The sequence below is a fragment of the Ovis aries genome, chromosome 12 (genome assembly GCF_016772045.2).
Source record: "Ovis aries strain OAR_USU_Benz2616 breed Rambouillet chromosome 12, ARS-UI_Ramb_v3.0, whole genome shotgun sequence".
NCBI lineage: Eukaryota > Metazoa > Chordata > Mammalia > Artiodactyla > Bovidae > Ovis > Ovis aries.
The window spans coordinates 30,067,517-30,085,473 of record NC_056065.1 but is presented as its reverse complement, the minus strand read 5'-3'; the positions used below and the strand labels follow the sequence as shown (position 1 = coordinate 30,085,473).

Sequence of the window (17,957 nt, the reverse complement as noted above, 5' to 3'; positions counted from 1 at the left end):
AGACATTATGAAGATCAGGCAGATTATGTAATAGCAGGATAGGAATTGCAAGAGAAAAAAGGATTCAGGGTTTCTAGCTGGACTGAAATGTAAACCAACGACAATAGCAGGAAAGTCAGGAAGAAACGGTTTTGCTAAGTATTATCACTAATGTGCCTTACAGTGAGTTACTAATAATATGTCTTAGGTATTATGAAGGGTTATATATAACACCAAAGAAATCCAACAGAGGAGATTAGATATGCCTCAGGTAAAATCTAGAAGCTTCTTCAAAGAGCTAAGAAGATAGATATTTTTAATTCCATTTAGGTTTATGTAAAAGTCTTAACTTCAGATGTTCTTGATGGAACAAAAATGCATGAAACTTTTGAATAACAGACTGAATAACTCATTGAAGTACATCGACTATACAAGACAGAATTAAAAGTGAGTAAGTCAGGGTCAGTTTTATGTTTGAACAGATAGAAACAAAAAGTCACAAAATCCTATTACTTAAAAATATTTTAATTTCTAAAAAAGTTTAAACCATATTAAAAGTTAAATAACTGTACAGTACAGTTCATTTCAATAAACTGAAAAGTAAAACAAACCAATTAAATCATTTTTCTTTCCACGTTTATATACACTCTTCTGCTCCCCCAGGAGGATATAAAAATCGACAGTGAAAATGGAAAATTTAAATACAGCATATGCTATAAGGCCAAAAGAATTTCTAAAACTGAATTTCACCTAGTAATACCCTATAACTACTAGTACGCTTACAACAGATAGGAATTTAAAACAAAACAAATCCAATTTTATTAAATCCACAATTAACAGACGTTTTCACTTCATTCATTTGAATAAAACAGCAACCACTGTTTTATCCAATACACCATTATCAGTGGCAGAAGAAATGATCTGCCTAGTTGTGCAAAACAAGAACAGTTATCTTCTGAAAGGATGTGAGCTTTTCAAACTCAGTTCTTTTTCATTTGTGTCATAATTTTCAAAATAATAAGCAGCTCCAGTTAATGTCTCAGCAGTCCACTTCACTATGTGAGTGTATCCTCCATGAATTCATCATATAGCCACTTACAAGTATCATCTTCTGAACATTCTATGGTTTCAAAAAGGCGCTGAAAGTCTTCAGGGTACATATCTACTACTCTCACATCTTTAGGTTTTTTTATTTGCTTCAATATATACACTGCATCAATTGGACTCAATGAACTGCAAAATAAACACAAAGTAAATCTGCTTAAATATTTTTCATAACAAAACTGGCAGTGAATGCTGACAGAGGTGGTTTCTAAGCCCAATTTTAAATGTCTAACAATATATGTAAATTAATCCTATTAAGTTTAAGAGCCTGCATATTATATATAGCTTTACCTATGTCTATTCCTAAAGTTTCATGGCTTGCCTGCAATGAAAAGAGCAGATTTAGGCTTTAACATGTTCTAATCAGTTCTTAAGAAAAACAATAGTTTAACATTTGTCCTTCAAAATATTCTTCTGCCCACCTGTTTCATCTTTTAACTCTCTTTGCAAAAAAATTAACTCCATTTATGTTTATGTAGAAGTTCAGTAAGTATACAAACAGCAGGAACTACTGTCTGTTTTCAAAGAGGAAATAATTTTTCCCATTTTTGTGTAAATATTACTGTGAATAAATTAGAAGCAGATAATAAACTTATAATTTATAATTATAAATTATAAATAAATAAGCACTGCCTTATTCTGTATTGGTCTAGCGAGAAACCACCAGTGAGCCTCTGACAATAACAAGTAAACAATTGTAGTAAAATGTTTTGGTGGAAAATATTTCCGACACTTTTCTGACTGTGAATGGAATCCTGGTCACGGGTATAAACATCCTTGCAGTTCATAGGATCTCCAAAGCTTTAGGTAGAAATACAGAGTATGACCCACAGTAGGAGAACTAGGGTGGTATAATGATTTGTGCCTACTTTGGTTAGGAAACAGAACCACCAAGGACAGGCAATGACAAGATGCAGCAGGTGGGTATGCCACCACTAATGCCAGTGGCCAAGGAGCCAGTTCTTCATGTAGATTAATCTCAACAAAGATAAAACAAATTTTAAGCATCCCTAGTTGTTTTTTCAAACAAGGGGGAAAAAAATTAAGCTCAGGACAGCTTAATTGGAAAATTAAGAAAATTAATTGGAAAATTAATTTCCTCAACTGGAAAATTGTGTGGAAAATATATTTTCCTCAAAATATGTACCAGCGAAAAGGAAGTATTTTGAAGCAATATTAATAGATGAACGAAAACATGGTCCCTCACTGTTAATGAAGCCATAAAAGATATAAAAACAAAGCTGTTAACATGAAAGCACAATTCTCACATTAAGTTGCTACTTTTGTATTTGCTTGTATAATTCTTACTTACGGTAAATGGTCTATTAGCTTGGCATTGCGTTTCATAAAACATTGCCTTAACATGTGAAAAAATACATCATAGTTAAAAGGTGTTAAGGTTCCTGTAAATAAATTTCTATGAGGAGTCAACTGAATAAAACATAGGTTTTGTTCTAATGATTCCTGCAGAGAAAGGAAAATAAAACATATTAGTCATGAAATATTGCCCGTGAAAGACACTGTTCACTGATGCATTCAATTTACCTTTTGGAAGACAGAATCATCATAGACACTGCATGTCTCTAGAGCTTCTTTTTGGATGTGCCAATAAAGCAAGGCCCCAGTTGCTCTTAACCTGGGCTATTCTCTTGGGGGATGAGACAGTGCCCCTCTACAGGACAAAATGTTTGCTATAAAAGGGAAGGATGCCCCCAGCTCTGTGTTCCTCAGCTGCAAGGCAAACCCACTGCACGCACACCACTCAGCCAAGCAATTTCACATTTTTCCAAGGGACACAGGGGTAACAGCTGCTTAACTTGTAAGCAGGGGAAAATTTAATCCTAAATGTGACACTCAAATATACTGAGTCTCCTCTGTATTTGAGGCATAACAGCAACTACTAAACATAAAAAAATTATTGCCTTATAATTTTTATTTGGATTTTTAAAAATATAGGGTTAGCAACCACGGCCTGCCTGTTTTATATACTATGGAACTACAAATGGTTTTTACACATATAAAGGATTCTTAGAAAACAAACAATAACAACAAACCCACAAAGGATATGTGATAGATTGTATGTGGCCTGCAAAGCATAAAATATTCTCTTTTACACATAAGGTTTGCCAACCTACTCTAGTATATAGTGTCATACAGATTAAAATAAAAACTGTATATGACTTGATGTAACGTTAAGCTGTTTCTCCCCCCTAAAATTAATTCCTCAGAGCAGAGGGAGCCTTATGTTTGAGTTCTTAGGAAATCTCACATATTAGCTAATAATCTCTTATTTAGGCTGCCCAGGTGGCTCAGTGGTAAAAAATCCACCTGTCAAGCAGGAGACATGGGTTTGATCCCTTGGTCTGGAAAATCGCCCAGAGAAGGAAATGGCACCCCACTCCAGTATTCTTGCCTGGGAAATGCCATGGACAGAGGAGCCTGGCGGGCCATAGTGCATGGAGTCGTGAAAGAGTCAGACATGACTCAGCTACTATACAACAATCCCTTTCTTTATAAAAAAAGATGTATACATACACGTATGTAAACAAAAATACTATCTGTGGAAGACATGGTGGCCAAAAAATAAAATTTCACTCAGCTTTGGTTTCTACTTTTGAATTCTTGTAGCTGAAGAAAAAAAAAAGCAAGGCAATAAAGTTTTAAAATATTCAGCAATTATTAACTAGGGAGGGGAATAACACAATTGAAAGCATTGTTAACAAGTTTTTTAAAGGTGAATTTAAAAAGCACCTTGTATATAGATCTGGAGTTACAGATATTGGTTCATTTGATAAATAAGGAAGAAAAAAAAACTTCCCTGATGTCAATGAATGGCTATTTGTATTTAATAGCTTAAGAAAAAATTTCCAGGAACAACACAAAAACATGGGTTCAAAAAAGTGGAAATCTCAAACCATGTGGACAATGAAGATCATGTGCTTAAAACAATCTGTTAAATATCTAAAGGTGCTTCTTAACAATTATGAACACACCAACATCAAAGACACATGTGAAGTATCTGAATAAAAATTTCGCATGAAATGTAACATTTGGTTATTTCATCTTCATCTCTAAAAGTTTCAACAATTATGTTAGCCAAAAAATATTTTACCTTTTGACACTTTCAATGAGAAAATGAGAAAGTGTATTAAATGTAGGGGACTTACTCATTTTCAGGTCATATGGATAAATACCTAGTGGTGCCAAGCCAAAATGCACTCTTATTTTGTGAGGCTACATAAATTATGTTTACAAACAGGGAAATACCACTAAAATTACAATGATCGCTGGTTACTCTGAAATCAGGATTATTTAAAAATTGAAAATTTTCCTTTTTTCCTTTAGTGGCAAGAGTGAGGAAAAAAACAAAGTAGGAAGCGATTGGGAACGTCAGACTGAGCTAACACACTGAGATTAGTGCATTATTAGCATTTAATCCCAAAGTGGAACTTCTGAATTGAGTCCAAAAACTGTTATAAGTAGCTCTATATAATCTAAACGGAGGATCACTTTATAACATCATCACTTTGGTTTCTTAGAAAGGGAAAAAATACAATCTTGTTTTTAGTTTATCAAATTAGATGACTATTAACCGCATTTTCCAAATTTGAGACGTGTCTTCATTTCAAAAATTAAAAAGAGAAGACAGAATCTGGGTTTAAGCCTATTATTATGCTGGCATTCACTGTACAAATAGCTGAAAAATACAACTCTTTTCCAAAATAATTTGAATATATATTAAAAGCAATAAGATATATTTTTAAAAGTTCTAGATATTCTAAAATTTAAAATTTCAGTAAATACAGAATACCAGGTAATGCAAAAGAAAACAAAGTATGTTACTTTTAGAGGAAGAAAGGAAAAGGTATTCATTCATTCTTACCCTATGCCTTTGCTTTTCCAGCTGTCCCTTTACAGTATACGCGTCAAATGATGAGGTAGGCTCCTTGAGGGAAGATAAATTTTAAAAATACATTTCCTTCATTTCTTTTTGGACAAAGTGCCACACATCATTACCACCTTAAAAAATGTCTTGCCTATACAGCAGAATAAATTAAAGCCAAGTCTAACTAAATTTAAGAAAAATATGTGACAGTTAAATCATACACATTTTTCTTCTTTTTAGATAAAAGGAGGGTCAAAGGTCTATCCCAATACTAATACTCTATTACTTGCTTAGATAAACACGGTTGCCCTTAATATAATTATGTAAATACATTCTTAAGTTAGCAAGCATTTCTCTATTATAGGCACAATCAGTTTAGGGGCTATCAGATCAATACTGAGGATGTTTCTGTTCTACTTTAGTGGAAAAGTCACTGATATGAATATGCTGGGACATGTAAGGAGACAAACTATGTCAATTTTTAAAAGAATCATTACTTGTTTGTATCTAACTTTGGTATAAACAATTTTGTATGTGAAGCCATTTTAAAAGATGACCCAACTGAAAAATTGTGTGTGTATGTATGTTTGTGTGTGTGTGTGTGTGTGTGTGTATATATACACAAGAATTTATTGCATATGTGTACATACATTAGACACATATTTGGATTCCCTGGTGGCTCAGATGGTAGAGAATCAGCCTGCAATGCAGGAGACCTGGGTTCGATCCCTGGGTCAGGAAAATCCCCTGGAGAAAGAAATGGCAACCCACTCCAGTATTCTTGCCTGGAGAATCCCATGGACAGAGGAGCCTGTTGGGCTTCATGGGGTTGCAAAGAGCTGGACACAACTGAGCAATTTTCACTTTCATACACACATACATTTAATTCCAAAAGAACAGCATTTGACACAGACTTAAAAGACTAAGACAAAATAGAGTGTAAGGTGTGCAAGTCTACTGTCAAAAATGATAATTTATTACTAATTGCAGTTGCTGCTGGCATAGAATGAAAAATGCAATTGTTGCCCATCTGTGAAATTCTCAGCAGTTTCACGAACGTCACTGAGAGGAGGAAGGCAGAGCAACAACAGTAGCAGCGGGCAGTGCACAGCATGCTCCCACACCTGGTCTATCTACAGAAGTTTAGGGCTCTGCAATGGGCACAGAGAAGACCTCATTTCTACTTACCAAACCCACAGGAGGGGAAAACCTACAAGACTTTGGGAACTGGGTTTAACAACAGACCCTCCAGTAGCAGACATAGTAATGTAATGGAAAACTGTTTAAAATGCTGGGTCTGGAATAACTTGTCCTTTCTGGAGGTTAATAAACGGCAAAAGTCAACATAGGGCTTCTGAAAATAAACACTGCAAAAAACAATAAAACTATCCTGAAAGCTGAAGTCCTCTGAGGGCCTCTATGAAGAAACGAAACAAAAGTCAGGAGGAGAGAAGAGCTGAGATGAAAAGCTAACAGAATGAGAAGAGATCAGTGGGGTTAAGAGAGGATTTTAGGGAAACCAAGAATGACAGCACCAAGACTGCATTATATGGTATGGGCAGAAGGCAGGGTCAGTGCCATGAAGGTCAAAGGCGAAAAAGATTCCCGGGAATACAGAAAAAGGATGAGAGCATGACAGAAGCAGGACAAGGTACAGAGAGATCCAAACTAAGAACCTGGGATGCTCTGGAGGGAAAAGCCAGAATCGGAACAAAAGCTAAAATCAGATGAGACCACATTCTAATGGCCAAGTACGTCCTGAAGATCTTAATGTGGACAAAAGCAATGACGAGTCTACATGGAGAAACTCTGTACTCGACTTTAAAATTAAGCAAATATATCTTTGGAAGAACAAGGATTCGTAGAATATTCACAGACATATTACTTCTAACAATATCTTGATGGATAATCTACCATAATAAAAAACAGAATGGGCAAACTATGCTAGGAAAGAAATGGTATTTATCATTTTTTTTCTTATACTTTAGGCCTCTTTTAAAAATGGCAGACACACACACAAAATGGTAGCCACAAGTCACATGTAGCTCCTGAACACATAAAATGCATCCAGTATGAATTGGTTTTAAGTGTATAATACACACTGGAATTTTATTACACAAGGAAGAATGTAAATTATACAATAACCTTTTTTGACTTTTCATAACGTTACTGTTTAAAAATGTAAAATTACATATGTGGCTTGTATTATGTTTCTATTAGACAGCTCTGATCTTGCCTAAGGAAATAAACTAAAAAGGAGAATGCTCTAAAATGAGGTATTAAATAGCCATTAAAAACAAGAAAAATGTTTAGATAGAAGGGAAAAATTTTTTGTAATTGACTATTAGCTATCAAATTTTTTAAAAAGGTAAAATCTCCACTGTAAAAGAATAAAAACTTTTACAATGAAATACATATTTGTGACACAAAACATCAGCACAGTGCTCTATTATCTTAAATACTTGGGAAAAAAGAAATTTAATTTTTCTTCATTTACTGGTCACAGAAATGCAGCCTCTTTGAAAAACAATGAAGCTCTTTGTTGAAATTTAGACGGATTTTACTCACCGTACACAGGACCTTGATCGCACAAGCTGTTTGACCGAGCACACTTAATGACTGATACAAGCCTGGAGTTTGGGGATTTGCCGTTAGTTTCTAGTAAAAGGAAAATACACCAAAATCAACTGTCAGATCTTAATAGTATCTAGAAATGGTAACAGTAATATCTTAATAGTGTCTAGAAATGAAAGAAAATAAGAATTAAATGCAAAATCTTAACCATTTCAAGTAAAAGTCTCCTTAAACTTTCACACTGAAATATATCATCATGTACATTAAATATACGAGCTGATGGGCTCAGTATGGACTGAACGCAGTCTACCAGGCTCCACTGCGCATGGAACTATCCCGGCAGGAACACCTGAGAGGTTGGCATTTCCTACTCCAGGGGATGTTCCTGACCCAGGGACTGAACTCACGTCTCCTGCGGCTCTTGCACTGGCAGGTGGATTCTCTACCACCGAGCCATCTGGGAAGTTCTTCTCTTTCCAGGGACAGTCACCATTTACTTACTATTTGGATCTGGGTGAGCAAGTCATCTTTTCAGCTCTGGACCCTGGTCCCCCACAACCCCAATCCCAATCTGTAGCTCTTAAACAAATAAGCATTTCCAGTTATCTTGGATTAAAACATGAATAACATGAAGCATTCTGAGCAGCAAAGAAACATAACTTTCAAGGATTTTAAGAGGCCCTCAGATTTCAGAGAATAAAAAATCTAAACTGTACGTTCACTACAGCATCATTCAGAACAGCCAAGAAAAAAATATAATCCAAGTGCCCACTGACAGTTCAGTGGGTAAAGACAGATAAAGATGGATATGGTCTTTAAAAATATGTATATATATATAGACACATATATATACATTACACACAGACACACAAAATATAACTCAGCATTAAAAAAGAATGATCTCTTGTCATTTTTTATGACAAAGGATGGATCTACAGAGTATTAAGTTATATCAAATAAGTCAGACAAAGAAAGACAAATACTGTATGATTTTATTCATATGTGGAATCTAAAAAACAAATAACAAACACAAAACAGAAACAGAATTACAGATAGAACGGAAGCTTGCCAGAGGTGAGGGGGTATGGGAATACATGAAATAGGAAAAAGAAATTAGCAGGCACATGCTCTCAGTTACAAAATAAATTTATCAGAGGGATGAAAGGTACAGTCTGGGAAATATACTCAGTGATACATCTCTGTGTGATGACAGATGCTAACTAGACTTACCATGGTGATCATTTTCTAATACATAGACATTTTAAATCACCATGTTATATATATCAGAAACTAATGTAGTGTTTAGATAAATTATACTTCAAGAAACAAATTCATACATCCCAAGAGTTCTCTTCACAAGGAAAAGTTATTTTTTTTTTAAATTTCTATCTGTATGAGATGATGGATGCTTACCAAACTTATTATGACAATCATTTCACTATGTATATAAGTCAAAACATTATACTATATACCTTAAACTTTTACAGTGCTACATGTCCGTTATATTCATTGATAAAAATGGATAAATGAAAGATGGTGGGGTGGTGTAAATACACAATGGAGTTATTATTCAGCCTTAACAAGGAATGACATTCTGACACATGCTACAATTTGGATGAACCCTAAAAAGTGGAATAAGTAAGTGAAATAAGCCAGACACCAAGTGGAATACTGTACGATTCCATTTACATGAGGAACACAGAGGCAGAAAATAAAACAACAGTTACTAGGGGTCCAGGAGATGGGGGAAGGGGAATTAGTTGTTTAGTGGATACACAGTTTTAGAATGGAATGATGAAAAAGTTCTGTGAAGAGATGGATGCTAGTAATAGCTGTACACAACGCGAATGTACTTACTGCCATGCAACTGTACACTTAAAAATAGTCACAATGGTAAACTTTAGTTACGTATATTTTATCACACAAAAAACCTTTTAAAAAAGAAAACCTAAGGAGTGCTCTACAGAAATTTAAAAACCTCGATACTCTTAAATGTCATGAGCCCAAATTAAAATCATGCAGATTAAGACTAATCTGATAAAAATCACAGAACTCTTTCAAAACAAAAACTTAAGGTACTTGTAACAACCTACCCGGCATTCTTTTTCAGAAACAAACAAATTTAGTTCTGCTCGTCCATATTTATATACAGAAGAACAGGAATACAGGTCATGTAAAATTTTCCAAAGTGTGTTTCTCTCAGTTTTAACTGGTAAGATCCCAACTACTTTTAAAGGGAAACCTGTTAAGAATACAAGCAAAGTATTTAAATAAATTCTTAACATTTTTTTCCTATGAGTATACTTTACTGAGTCAAATTAAGTTAACAAACTATATTAAAGTTACTTCAATGAAAACTAAGCCTTTAGCATCATTCCATAATCTAGAACTTAGCCCCTACAAAACTGCTCTGATTGAATCTAGGTGACGGAAAAGCCATAATCAATTTAAGAGCAACTGCCCATAAACTATACTATGTAAATATTTACACAAATCCCAACAAGCCTGGTATACTGCTAAAGAAAACTGACAAACTATAAGATACGCCTCTACTGAAAGACAAAAATCACCTTTTTTCCAAGGATGTGCTTTCATTCCCAAATACTGAAAAAGCATATCTGAAGTCATAACGGGCGGTGTCACTGTGCCACGATTTCTAGGGTCCAGTTTAAAGAAGTCACAATATATCACTTCTAGTCTTCCATTCACACTGTCTCGTAAGGACTAGAGACAGACAGAGAGAACTTGTTCAGAAATTTTAGCGTTTCACTCTCTAGCTTCCTCTTAATTTCTCCTTTACTTTTCCTAAAGTCAGAGCCAGCAACAGAAGGAAAGCTCTTTGCCTGCTACAAGACATAAAATGTATCTCAATCTTTTTACTGCCCGTATGTTTTTCACCTGGCAGTGCTGGAGAACGTACTAGTGAGAGAACGTACTAGTGAAAGGAAGTATTAGCTACAGACTCTGCAAACTTAATTCGAGGTCACTAAAAATCAAACAGAAGAAAGCAATGTTTTGATGTGCACCCTGAGGTTCTCATGCACAGAAAATTCTACAGGTATTAACAAGGTTTCAGTGAACATGCAATTTAAAGTTATGAGTTTAAAAAAACAACCCACAAAACTAAGCTTTCTTAACTGTTTGAATTCAACCTATACCTATGACTCTATTTCTAAATTTAGCATTTAAATGATTACTTTCAAGAGGACCCCTAAAACAAACTAGCGATAGGGAAAGGAACAGAGCTGTGGAAACAATGTATTTTTGGTCATGGTAATTTCGAGACACCTATTATGTGACTTAAGTGGAGATGTAGGTAGGAAGTTGTAGACCTGGATATTGAAGTACAGGCTGAGGACATAAATGAACTGAAATAAGGCTTTTACCACAAAAGCCTTACGAAGTGGGGCTTTGGAAGCGTACCTATGAACAAACCAAGTGGCGGTGATGGAATTCCAGCTGAGCTATTTCAAATCCTACAAGATGATGCTGTTAAAAGTGTTGCACTCAATATGCCAGCAAATTTGGAAAACTCAGCAGTGGCCACAGGACTGGAAAAGGTCAGTTTTCATTCCAATCCTAAAGAAGGACAATGCCAAAGAATGCTCAAACTACCACACAATTGCACTCTTCTCACATACTAGCCAGGTAATGCTCAAAATCCTTCAATCGAGGCTTCAACAGTACGTGAACTGAGAATTTCCAGACGTTCAAGCTGGATTTAGAAAAGGCAGAAGAACCAGAGATCAAACTGCCAGGATTCACTGAATCACAGAAAAAGCAAGGATATTCCAGAAAAACATCTACTTCTGCTTCACTGACTACACTAAACCCTTTGACTGTGTGGATCACAACAAAATGTGGAAAATTCTTAAAGAGATGGGACTACCAGACCACCTGGCCTGCCTCTTGAGAAATCTGTATGCAGGTCAGGAACCAACAGTTAGAAGCGGACATGGAACAACAGACTGTTTCCAAACTGGGAAAGGAGTACATCAAGGCGTATATTGTCACCCTGCTTACTTAACTTCGATGCAGAGTGTATCATGCAAAACGTTGGGCTGGATGAAGCGCAAGCTGGAATCAAGACTGCTGGGAGAAATATTAATAACCTCAGATATGCAGATGACACCACCCTTCTGGCAGACAGTAAAGAGGAACTGAAGAGCCTCTTGATGAAAGTGAGAGAGGAGAGTATATCCAGTCCCATAATTTCATGGCAAAGAGATGGGGAAACAATGGAAACAGTGGCAGACTTTATTTTCTTGGGCTCCAAAATCACTGTGGACTATGATTGCATCCATAAAAATAAAAGAAAACTGCTCCTTAGAAGAAAAGCTGTGACCAACCTAGGTAACATATTAAAAAGCAGAGACATCACTTTGCTGACAAAATCCGTCTAGTCAAAGCTATTGTTTTTGCTGTAGTCATGTACGGATATGAGAATTGGCCCATAAAGAAGGCTGAGCACCGAAGAATAGATGCTTTTGAATTATGGTACTGGAGAAGACTCTTGAGAGTCCCTTGGACAGTAAGGAGATCAAACCAGTCAATCCTAAACGAAATCAACCCTAAATATTCATTGGAAGGACTGATGTTGAAGCTGAAGCTGCAATACTTTGGCCACCTGTTGTGAAGAACCGACTCAATGGAAAAGACCCTGATGCTGGGAAAGACTGAGGGCAGGAAGAGAAGGGGGAGACAGAGGATGAGATGGTTGGATGACATTACTGACTCAATGGACAACAGTTTGATCAAACTCTGGGAGATAGTGAAGGACAGAGGAGCCTGGCGTGCTGCAGTCCATGGGGTCGCAAAGAGTGGACACACCCGAGCAACTGAACCACCACCACAAATGATGATGTCTCTTCTACTGAACATACACAGCTATTTCTGCAACAATAGTCTTCACAATTCAAATGAGATATAACTCCATCTATTAAAAATAAAAAAAACTAGTTGATTTACAAAAGTTGTGACATAGAACACAATTTGCAACATGTGTATCTCTGGCACATCCAAATACAAACTATTCCTATTTGGAACACTGTTAATGTGGAATCTGAGGAATTTTATCAGGGAAGTGGACTAGCAGAGAGAAGGATTTTAAATTTGGGTAAACATGCTGAGTCAAGCATTAACGTTGAAAATCCTTTATCCTTTTAGTTTTTAGTACAACTGAGCGTCTTTAGGTGGCTAAAAGCACTGCTTGCTAAGAGCACCACTTAAGGCCCTGATTTAGGGTTGCAAAGGTTCTATTTAATTACTTCTCTTTTATTCTGGCACATATATATGAATTCACTCAAAACTTTGAATGGCTCTTCACTTTCAGTTCAATTCAGTCACTCAGTCATGTCCAACTAACTCTTTGTAACCCCATGGACTGCAGCACACCAGGCCTCCCTGTCCATCAACAATTCATAGAGTTTACTCAAACTGATGTCCATTGAGTCAGTGATGCCATCCAAACATCTCATACTGTCTTCCCCTTCTCCTCCCCCCTTCAATCTTTCGCAGTATCAGGGTCTTTTCTACTGAGTCAGTTCTTCAAATCAGATGGCCAAAGTATTGGAGTTTCAGCTTCAGCATCAGTCCTTCCAATCAATATTCAGGACTGATTTCCTTTAGGATGGACTAGCTGGATCTCCTTGCACTCCAAGGGACTCTTCTCCAACACATAGTTCAAAAGCATCAATTCTTGGCACTCAGGTTTTTCTATAGCCCAACTCTCAAACCCACACATGACTACTGGAAAAATCATAGCTTTGACTAGATGGACCTTTGTTGGCAAAGTAATTCTTTGCTTTTTAATATGCTGTCTAGGTTGGTCATAACTTTTCTTCCAAGGAGCAAGCATCTTTTAATTTCTTGGCTGTAATCACCATCTGCAGTGATTATGGAGCTCAAAAAGTTAGTCTGTCAATGCTTCCCCATCTATTTGCCATGAAGTGATGGGACCAGATGCCATGATCTTAGTTTTCTGAATGTTGAGTTTTAAGCGAACTTTTTTCACTCTCCTCTTTCACTTTCATCAAGGGACTCCTTAGTTCTTCACTTTCTGCCATAAGGGTGGTGTCATCTGCATATCTGAGGTTACTGATTTTCTCCCAGCAAACTTGATTCCAGCTTGTGCTGCATCCAGCCCAGTGTTTCTCATGATGGACACTGCATAGAAGTTAAATAAGCAGGCTGACAATATACAGCCTTAATGTACTTCTTTCCCAATTTGGAACCAGCCTGTTGCTCCATGTCCAGTTCTAACTGTTGCTTCCTGACCTGCATACAATTTACCAAGTGGCAGGTCAGTTGGTCTGAAATTCCCATCTCTTTAAGAATTTTCCACAATTTGTTGTGATCCACATAGTCAAAGGCTTTTGCTTAGTCAATAAAGCAGCAATAGATGTTTTTCTGGAACCCTCTTGTTTTTTTGATGATCCAATGGATGTTGGCAATTTGAACTCTGGTTTCTCTGCCTTTTCTAAATCCAGCTTGAACATCTGAACGTTCATGGTTCACATACTGTTGAAGGCTGGCTTGGAGAATTTTGAGCATTACTTTACTAGCGTGAGATGAGCGCAATTGTGCAGTAGTTTGAGCATTCTTTCGCACTGCCTTTGGGATTGGAATGAAAACTGACCTTTTCCAATCCTATGGCCACTGCTGAGTTTCCCAAATTTGCTGGTATATTGAATGTAGCACTTTCAGAGCATCATCTTTTAGGATTTGAAACAGCTCAACTGGAATTCCATCACCTCCACTAGTTTTGTTTGTAGTGATGCTTCCTAAGGCTCACTTGACTTTGCATTCCAGGATGCCTGGCTTTAAGTGAGTGATCACACCAATGTGGTTATCTGGGTCATGAAGATCTTTTTTGTAGTTCTGTGTATTCTTGCCACCTCTTTCTAATAGTTTCTGCTTCTGTTAGGTCCATACCATTTCTGTCCTGTATTGTGCCCATCTTTGCATGAAATGTTCCCTTGATATCCCTAATTCTCTTAAAGAGATCTCTAGTCTTTCCCATTCTATTGTTTTCCTCTATTTCTTTGCATTGATCATTTAGGAAGGCTTTCTTATCTCTTCTTGCTATTCTTTAGAACTCTGCATTCAAATGGGCATAACTTTCCTTTTCTCCTTTACCTTCGCTTCTCTTCTTTTCACAGCTATTTGTAAGGCCTCCTGAGACCACCATTTTGCCTTTTTGCATTTCTTTTTCTTGGGGATGGTCTTGATCACTGCCTCCTGTATGTCATGAACCTCCATCCACAGTTCTTCAGGCATTCTATCAGATCTAATTCCTTGGATCTATTTGTCACTTCCACTTATTGTCATAAGCGATCTGATTTAGGTCATATCTGAATGGTCTAGTGATTTTTCCCTACTTTCTTCAATTAAGTCTGAATTTGGCAATAAGGAGTTCATGATCTGAGCCACAGTCAGCTTCTGGTCTTGTTTTTGCTGACTGCATAGAGCTTCTCCATTTTTGGCTGCACTTTATAATGAGTTAAAGGCTGGGCTCAAGTTATTGCTAAGGGGAGGAGGGAATGGAGAGTTAAGACGTTTAAATTTTGCACTTCTATTAACAGTTTCAGAAACATTTTCAAGGGTAGTTCTACATTCTCTCGAGAAATACTGTGTGTGAGGCATTCTTCAGACCCTAATTATCCTTTTTTCATTGATTCAATTTTTTTAAGACTTTGACCTTATAGAAAACCACTGTGCTACAGGATAACAAACTGTAAACAGCACATGTTAATGCCATCTGTACTTCAGTTCACTTCAGTGATTCAAATGGATATATCTTTCCTTTTCTCGTTTGCCATTAGCTTCTCTTCTTTTCTCAACTATTTGTAAGGCCTCCTCGGATAGCCATTTTGCCTTTTGGCATTTCTTTTTCTTGGGGATGGTCTTGATCACTGCCTCCTGTATAATGTCATGCCTCTGTTCATAGTTCTTCAGGCACTCTATCAGATCTAATCCCTTAAATCTGTCACTTCCACTGTATAATCATAAGGGATTTGACTTAGTTCATACCTGCATGGTCTAGTGATTTCACCTACTTTCTTCAATTTAAGTTTGAATTTTGCAATAAGGAGTTCATGATCTGAGCCACAGTCAGCTCCCGGTCTTGTTCTTGCTGACTGTATAGAGCTTCTCCATCTTTGGCTGCAAAGAATATAATCAATCTGATTTCAGCAATGACCATCTGGTGATGTCCATGTGTAGAGACTTCTCTTGTGTTGCTGGAAGAGGGTGCTTGCTATGACCAGTGCATTCTCTTGGAAAAACTCTGAATGTGTAGATTAATCTTCAAAAGTAGGCACCCCTCTAAATACCAAAATAAAAGCTATCTTGTTTTTAATTTCCAGGTTGAAATTACAGATGGCTTTGTTTACTAAGTTACATTCAAGATCTTGAATCTCTGAATAATTTTAAGTGTCCTTTTTCTCATCATGATTTTGGAATTTCAGCATATTAAACATCAATTAAATAACCTGATTATAACCTTGATTTTTTTCAGTTGTAGAAAAACAACCATCTAATGTGTTGTACATTTTATTTTCCTGAGTTGAATCAAATGATTTATAAAAGAAGGAAGGAAAGGAAAGAAATAAAGAAAAAGAGGCTGGCAATGAGGCCAGGAATTTCCACTTTACCGTTTACTGAACTTGTCAGCCATACATGAAGCTGAATTCACTAAAAAATCCATTTGGATAATACTTTACTCCATGAAGTTTTATAAGAATACATCAAACTTCTCCAGCCTCTGAGTCCTTAAGTCCGGGGTTAGCATAGTTCCATTAACCTAATCTTAGCAACTAGATTCTAAGCTCCCTTCCAAGCCCCTTCTAAGAAAGAAGAGGCACAGGATAGTCCACTAGTGATGAGGAAACAAGCCTAGAGACACCAGCTATACATTTTGTTCAAAGTCACCAGAGTGTAGCAGAGCTAGAATTAGAAAAAAAAAGTTTGAATCCTATCTTTCAGTCAGTCAGCAATCATTGATACTTACTCTGTTCCATCCACTGAGGGTAAGGAGAAATTCATGGAATAGCCTGTAAGAGTGATTGTTTAAAAATAATCTGTGTGCTTAATTTTACTTCCCTAAAACACTGGAATGTAGCTGACTGAACAATAAATTATTTTAAAAAACAAAAATATACCTTCAATCCTGGAAGAAAATGTTTGTCACTTTCAAGGGCAATCACTCTGGCACCACTTGCAAGCAATGCTCGGGTGAGTACTCCAGGACCTAACACATTAAAAGAATGAAAAGTTTATTTGCAAAAGAAACACCAAAATCCTTTTCAATATCAAAGAAATTAGATGTTTTATCTGTATGATCTAATTTTAATTCTCACAACATCCCCAAAGTAGATATTACACTCCTTATTTACATATAAGGAAATCGGCGATTAGACAGTCACTTTACTCCAACATCACAACTGGTATGTGGTGCTGCATGGCTCTGAAAGCATTCTGTCAAAGAGTGAAAAACCTGCTCTCTTAATTACAATGTTCCACTACCTCTCAAGAAAAAAACAAACAAAAAAGGTTGCCTCTAGCTTACCAGTTACTTAGGGACTATCCGGATATTTTAATAGCAAAGATATTGCGAAACTTAAACAGAACTTGATTGCTCATGATAGGAAATGGTGCTTTAAAACATTATTCTTCAGTAAGTCTATAAATCTTGTGTTCCCATACGGTCTATGGAAAATGCACTAACGAAATGAAAAGTTCTTCTGGAAAGACAGTGAAATCTAAGAGCATGTTTTATCAAAATATTTTGTAAAGTGAAAATTGATACAGAAATATGTGAAGTCAGGATTAACACAGGCCATAAAAGTTCTTTAAACGAAGGAGTCATGACAGAACGCAGACGTGAAAATGCAGTCCGCGAGGGACTCACCTGGATTGCACTCCAGGATTAGCTGGCCAGCTTTTCGTTTTCCCCGCAGCATGCGCACCACGGTCTCAGCCACTCTCGGACTGGTTACGTATCGCTTGGTCTCGGAGCGGGACTTGTACACGCGAGAGGACAATTTCCCAAATCCCACATCGGGCTTCAGTTGCGGATGGAAGTCATACAAGCCACGACAGTTCTCTGCTGGGACGTCCTTCCACCTCGCCACTCCGGAATTCAAAACGCAAAATCGCCCAGCGCGGGTAAAGGCTGAAAGCGTCAGCCGAGAGGGAATTCCCGCCCCTGGGACCCACATTCTCACCCTCTAAGGCCTGTCCCAGGGTCGCCCAGGATCGTTACATTGTCGACGAACTCCACACAGAGCACACCCCACGTGCCACTTAGCCCTACTCCAGGACTAGGCCGGCGGAAGTAAACACTCCACGCTGTGCCTGCGAATGACCTCTCCGTCTTGCCTTTGCCGTCACTTCCGTTTCCTTGCCGGCGCAG

At 37.1% G+C, this 17,957-nt stretch overlaps 1 protein-coding gene across 1 annotated transcript; it reads right to left on the bottom strand.

Annotated features, from left to right (window-relative positions):
* Nucleotides 1–483: 483 nt before the first annotated feature.
* On the bottom strand, nt 484–17,881 carry TFB2M (transcription factor B2, mitochondrial). The gene is made up of 8 exons (XM_004013646.5): nt 17,454–17,881; nt 16,705–16,793; nt 10,114–10,267; nt 9,637–9,785; nt 7,538–7,627; nt 4,967–5,029; nt 2,396–2,547; nt 484–1,212 (listed from the first exon to the last, which is right to left on the bottom strand). The coding sequence occupies exons 1-8, from the start codon at nt 17,761–17,763 to the stop codon at nt 1,035–1,037; spliced, it is 1,185 nt and encodes a 394-aa protein (XP_004013695.3). The 5' UTR covers nt 17,764–17,881; the 3' UTR covers nt 484–1,034.
* Nucleotides 17,882–17,957: the final 76 nt, after the last annotated feature.

What these genes read in the sequence shown, in the direction of transcription:
- TFB2M (XM_004013646.5), bottom strand. Translation starts at nt 17,763, where the DNA reads ATGTGGGTCCCAGGGGCGGGAATTCCCTCTCGGCTGACGCTTTCAGCC. An exon ending in TTTCTGAAAAAGAATGCCGG is followed by an intron (nt 7,628 to 9,636) that starts GTAGGTTGTTAC and finishes TCCTTTTACTAG; the next exon opens with AAACTAACGGCAAATCCCCA. An exon ending in AAGCTAATAGACCATTTACC is followed by an intron (nt 1,213 to 2,395) that starts GTAAGTAAGAAT and finishes TTTATTTTGCAG; the next exon opens with TTCATTGAGTCCAATTGATG.